General features: G+C 46.2%; 1 protein-coding gene across 1 annotated transcript in view; it reads right to left on the reverse strand.

Moving 5' to 3' along the window:
* The window catches only part of LOC102193262 (palmitoyltransferase ZDHHC5-like), a 38,337-nt gene that overhangs the window by 9,917 nt on the left and 22,420 nt on the right, over positions 1 to 6,000 (reverse strand). Inside the window, exons 2-6 of the mRNA XM_005753392.1 lie at positions 5,466 to 5,587; positions 3,979 to 4,136; positions 1,006 to 1,178; positions 535 to 637; positions 31 to 122 (exon numbers count right to left, since the gene is read on the reverse strand). Coding sequence (XP_005753449.1) covers positions 31 to 122; positions 535 to 637; positions 1,006 to 1,178; positions 3,979 to 4,136; positions 5,466 to 5,502 — 563 coding nt within the window. The 5' untranslated portion in view covers positions 5,503 to 5,587. The remainder of the gene's footprint in view (positions 1 to 30; positions 123 to 534; positions 638 to 1,005; positions 1,179 to 3,978; positions 4,137 to 5,465; positions 5,588 to 6,000) is intronic.

The following is a 6,000-nucleotide window of genomic DNA, read 5'->3' on the forward strand; positions in this document are numbered from 1 at the left end:
TCCAATAAAAAGGGGAAACAAAGAACGGACCTGGGTGCCTGTGAGCTGCAGAGGACATGAGAGACATTCTTCCAACAGCCATTGGTGAAAGGGTTAACACCTCCTCTGAACTTCCCCGTTACCTGGAGACAGACACGTCACAAAAACTTACATGGAGAATATAACAATGCGGGGAGGGGGGTGGGGGGTGGGGTTAAATGGCTGTTAACCTGTATCCACTTTCAAATTAATGCACTCAGTAGGACGCGAGGACCGTTTGAAGGATAACCACCGTCTCTCTGCCAGGAAAACAAACATCCTTCCCTATGCCACAGTGCACAGTGGAAGGGCCAAAGAGGACGTTTTTTCCTTGCCACTGTCACCGTGGGGTTGTCTGATATTTGGGGTTCTCTGTCTGTGATCTCTACCTAATATAAAGTGTCTTTAAACAACCGTTGTTACAAATTGGCACTATATAAATAAGACTGACCTGAACTGAATGAGCTAACTCCTGGGTTCCTGGTGTACATGTGTGCAACACTGACTTCTACTTACTTGTTCGTTGGTCGTCCTGCCTCTAGCCACAAGGACTATGTGGAAGCCAGTGAGGCCAGCGACAGGGATGAAGAACAGGCCTGCGACACACATTACTGCGAGCCTGAGAGCACGGGTGGGGGGTCAAGGACCTTAGCATCTTAAACATTACATTCAACAGATCAAGGCCTATGGAGAGCAGTGATGGACAAAACAACATGTGGTGTGTGTGGGGCGAGCAAAGCCAGAATGTACTCCTGTCCTAGGCCAGTTTATGCAGATTCGTGCGTTTATATCGTGTGTTTTCGTTCTCATTCAAAGATCAGATTGGGTGGGGTTGGACCATCTTTTCTTAGGAAGCTACGTGAAATCTTCCCACGCCACAGTGGGGGAAAAAAAAAAAAAAAGAGTGCCTCATTTAAACAACCTGACAGTAACTCAGCAATGTAAAACCAGATGAGAGTACCAGATCCACGGGACATGAAAGGATACGTGACAATGGCGTGCAGGCGGTCAATGTTCTGCCGATGGTAGAGGATGAAGAGCAGCCCAAAGCCAAACACAGCCATGATGTGGGCTGTCAGAGACAGCAGGAAGAGAAAGAAGTAGCGGTAGTTTCTCCTGCCGATGCAGTTGTTCACCCACGGACAGTGATGGTCGAAGTCCTGCAGAGTCAGGGGGACATTTAAGACACCGTCAGAGGAGGCTGAAATAGGAATGCAGCCATTAAGAGGCATTATTTCCATGCACCACCTTTCCTGTCTAACCTCATTAAGTCCTCAACAGATACACAGAACTGTCATCTGCAGGTTGGGAATGTGACATACTTTCACCAGAATACTCTGATTACAACTCTCCCATGTGATCCCAAGAGAAGAGGCTTGAAATATTGTACAACTGCATGTTCAGAGGAAGGTCACAATATCAACAACTGTTTAGTGCTGAGATCAGAGATCTTTGGTCATCTGCTGATACAAACACAGATCCAACACCTGGACTGCTGCAGATGAGCAACGCAGATTACCTTTGAACCTGGAACATTCAAATAGATTCAGACAAATGCAGAACAGAGCCTGGGACGGACTGCCAGTGCTCTATCATGGAAACCCTGTAAACGACTGACTGTCTGTTGGCAGCATGCCACTTCCTGGGTTACACATGCACACTCACACAGAGCACTAAGGAGTAGGGATGGGTACCGGTATCCGGTGCCATTATGGTTCTGACATAAACGGTAGTAACCAGACCGAAAAGCAGCGCACATTTCGCTGCTTTATTTCCCCTGAGATGTGATACACTTTGGATTCTAGCCAATCATTTTACCTCTGCAAGCGTAGTAGGCGGGGCCAGGTACGTACGTTCTTTTAGAGCAGAGCTACAGATTAAAAATGTCCAAGGTGAAGCGGTCAAAGTCTGGCTGTACTTCACAGCAAAAGATGCAAACTCAGCAGCAACAAGTGCTTTAAGCTGATACTGTGATACTGTCAAAGGAGGTAACACCTCGAATCTGATGAAACACCTGGCGACGCAAAGCGTTTCTTTAAAAGAGCACATCTACTGTGGGTGTGGTAAATCTCCCTTAGCGAGTTAGCGCGGATCGCCCGTGCGTGGGGCTGGACCGTGCTTATCATTTTGCAGAAAAAAAGAGACTGCTAAAAATAAAAACACGAGAGCTTTTTGGACAAAGTTTGTGCTCTCCATTCTTTAAGCACCGGTTTGAGCACCGGCACCGGTTCAAAAGTACCGGTTTGGCAGCAGATAAAACCTAAATGATACCCATCCCTACTAAGGAGCTTGCAAAGAAAAGCATCTGGACTTCTTTAAGTTGCTTGAAGACGTTTCACCTCTCATCCGAGAAGCTTCTTCAGTTCTAAGGTCAAATGGTCCCAGATATAAACCTAGTGGGAGTTTCCCCCCACAGAGGGACAAAAGGACCCCCTGATGATCCTCTACCTAATCACACGAGCTAAGGTGTGTAGGTCACAATCAGCCAGGGTTTCGGGTGAGCTCATTGTGAAACCTGGCCCCACCCTATCATGTGATTTCCTGAGGTCAGATGGCCCAGGATGTGAGTGGGCGTTAAGGCGTCTGGGGAGGATCTCAACACTGGATTATAGATGGCAGACAGTTGGTGTCGTAAACCCCGCCTCTGTTCAAAGATGGTCGCTCACAGTGGACATAGATGCTTCTTTCACTCCTCTTTCAAACCATCTGTCCAAAATGTGAACATTGGCATCCTTGAAAATTGAGTTTCCCTCTTGGTGAGTTACTCCCACAGACCTTAGACTGTGATGAGCTGGATGACTGAGAACCTTCACAGACATATTGCACAGAGCACACAATCCCAAGGTCAGCCATATTTGATTTTGGCCTGGCAACCAGTTCTTTACTGGATTAAGGACAGTGTGATTTTCTCCTGTTTGCCACTGTAACTGGAGAAAGAGACAGTGAGTGCTGGCTTAACGTGGAACGCTGCTAGCTGCATGTTTCACTGCAGCTCTCTGCCAATGGGGGAAAAACATGTAGCTGATGCTCAGAGAGGAGTCGATCGGTGGATTTAGGTAGTCAGCACACCGGTGTGCCCAAATAATGTTTCCTGGCTTTTAAAGCCTATTCGCCGTCAGGTTCTGTTCCACACACAGTTACTTAAGAACTTAAACTCGGCTCAAACGTCATGTTGACACACCTGCAATGACACCTCTAAATATTTAAACTGCAATCAGCACGAGAGGTGCCATCATCATCTTCAGCTTGTCCTCTGCAGTAGAAGGCTGCAGTGTGAACATATCAGGCCATTTAAGATTGTGCACTGAGTTTAGAGTCATGTCTCTGAGACAGCGAACAGATAGAGGTGCGTCACTGCTGTCTTGCCTGATGATGGACACGAGGCAGCCATTCTGTGGAAACCATTAGCAAACACATATGTAGCCTGAGAGGCCCATCAAGACCATTTTCACTGGCTTAGCATCAGCTACAGTTTGGCTACACACGTGCCCAGTGGAAGGAGTGTAAGTAAGGAGTAGATACTGAAACATTTTCAGGTCCAAAACTGCAGTAAACTCCTGTTACAGGTCGTGCTTGAGCTGGAGTAGCGTGTTATTCAAAGGACGACTACAGGCTGTCCAACTCGTTTGCACCCATCAACACTGACACTCCTCCTTCCATCACACACTAACAGGACAGCTGCAGAGCAAAGACATGTCCTTGAGTTACATCTTCTAAACACATTAAAGATTTATAACAATGATGATAACCACGTGCCAAAACCAGCCGGGCGAGGGTTTGAAAGTGTGAAAATCACAGAGCACGTGTGTTGTGGACACGGCTCACTAACCACAGACGCATACAATGATTCAGACTGTTTCAGATCAAACTGGGCTGTTTATAGTGCAGGCTTACTCAGCGTGCAACATTCAGACTGTTCATATGAAGAATAAATGAGTAAATGTAAAAAGTCAAACACACCTCAACACAGTTGTCACAGACAGAACAGTGGGAGCAGCGTGGCGGCCTGTAGAAGCGGCAGGTTGAACACCACTTCATCCTGACCTGGATCCCTCTGATCTCCACCGTCTTGTACAGTGGAGCGCGGAAATCGTCTTCTTTGTCCTCGTCCTCCTCGGCTGCACAGAGAACACACACAATCCTAAAACTGACGATCTATTGGTCAAAAGTGAGACAGTGAAAGTGCCAAAGCTCGCAGCTGCCCACTCAGTCCACCCGAGTTTGACCGTAGGCGTCCACGTTCAAATGATGGACTACAAAGAAGGTTTCAGTCTGTAGAAACTATTTACTCTTTCATAGCAACTGTTTTTTACAGTTTCAAACAAGCCAGTCGTGTGGAAAGGGTCACGGGTCGGCTCTCCGTGTCAGTGCCGTTCAAACAAAGGACCCTCTGCCCCCTCGGTATTTTAACAGTCCTGTGACTACACTGAAACCTCATCATCTCATATTTCGTGTCAGACTTTTCATCTCAGACTCAGATCAAAAGAAATAAAAAACAAAACATGTTTTTGATGTTGTTTTGACCCCACAGAAATGAATGTAAAATATAATGTAAATTCACTGGTGTTGGGTTGCCTAGGAACACACATTCTGACAAGAGGCTGCTCTGACATGAGCCAGAGATAGCTAGCTAAAAACACAGAGGACTGCAGTTAAATAAAAAAGCAGAGCGTGTGACTGAACGCATGGACAACTGGGTGGACGGAAGTTCTGAACTGTGGGGATCCTAGCAGAGAATCCACAGTGTGGAGAGCTAATCCCACCAAATAAAGAGTCAAATCCAGAACAGCAGCGTGGACGACGGGGCGAGGCGACCGCATGCAGATGTGGACAACACGAACGGTTTTTGTAGCTAGCTGTGAGGCCAGTTTTAAAATGTTTAGTGTAACTAACAACACACGTCATCCAAAACTTATAATGTTTATGTTCCGTAATAATTACATTATTTTATCTGTTAGCTGTTGTTGTGTTCACCATAATGATCTAAATGATAACAACTAATCAAACCTAAAAACCGTGTCAAAGCTTACTTTACATGAGGAGAATCGGATTAAAATGAACACGCGACCTTAAATGATGCCTGCTGCTAAACTTCACAGCTCCACTGTATCCATCTCAATAGTATGAACAGACCTCACACCACAATGAGGCTTTTGTGTTCAATTTGGAGTTTCCATTTGTAGCTACACCCTGGTGGTGGTGATGGGTAGACGGCCCTTTTGAATTTTAGATGTAATTTTGTTTTCGACAAAATCAAATTAGAAGGACGTAAGACATCCCAACGACTGAGCCGCGGCACGCTTCCTGTGCAGCGCGCCTCACTGAGGTGCTGCTGCGCTCTGCAGCTTTAATCCATCACTTCATCCAAGTCCTGCCTGTTCGACACAACTTACCTGTTTGGTGACACCCAGCATTAAAGGCATTCATTCAACCATCCGTGCACTCACCTCGGGGGAAGATGCCAGGGTCCATGAATGTGGCCATACAGAAGTTAGCCAAAACAAAGAGGAAGATGATGCCATTGTAGATGGGGATGGCCACTGAGAAACGCTCTGAAAGCCACGGACACCTGAAACAAGACCAAGCCTCACGTTGGAGATGTCCAAACAAATGCATTACAGAACTGTTAGAGCTGAGTGTCGTTAAACGTGAGGCTGCGGTCTTTGTAGCAAAGCTGCAGCACCCTGTGTTTTCTAAGGAAAATGTTTATAAAGGAGCTGTTCTGCTAACTTTCACTATTTGTCTATTCTTGGATCTATCAGAACAGCACCCTGGTGTGCTCCTGCAGGGATCGATCGATAGATAGATGTTCACTATTTTAATTACAGATTATATCAGTAAGGAAGCTGACTAAATATTAACTGATAACTCATGGCAAAGGGGTGGGATTAAATAAGTGTTTACTTCTTCCCGCTCACTTTCAACATGTCAGGGCTCGCAAAATCGCTAGCCCAATGTCCCGGGGCTAGCGATTTTTCCAGT

This window comes from Pundamilia nyererei, unplaced genomic scaffold, assembly GCF_000239375.1.
Source record: "Pundamilia nyererei isolate P.nyererei 1_Seehausen unplaced genomic scaffold, PunNye1.0 scaffold00425, whole genome shotgun sequence".
Taxonomy (NCBI): domain Eukaryota; kingdom Metazoa; phylum Chordata; class Actinopteri; order Cichliformes; family Cichlidae; genus Pundamilia; species Pundamilia nyererei.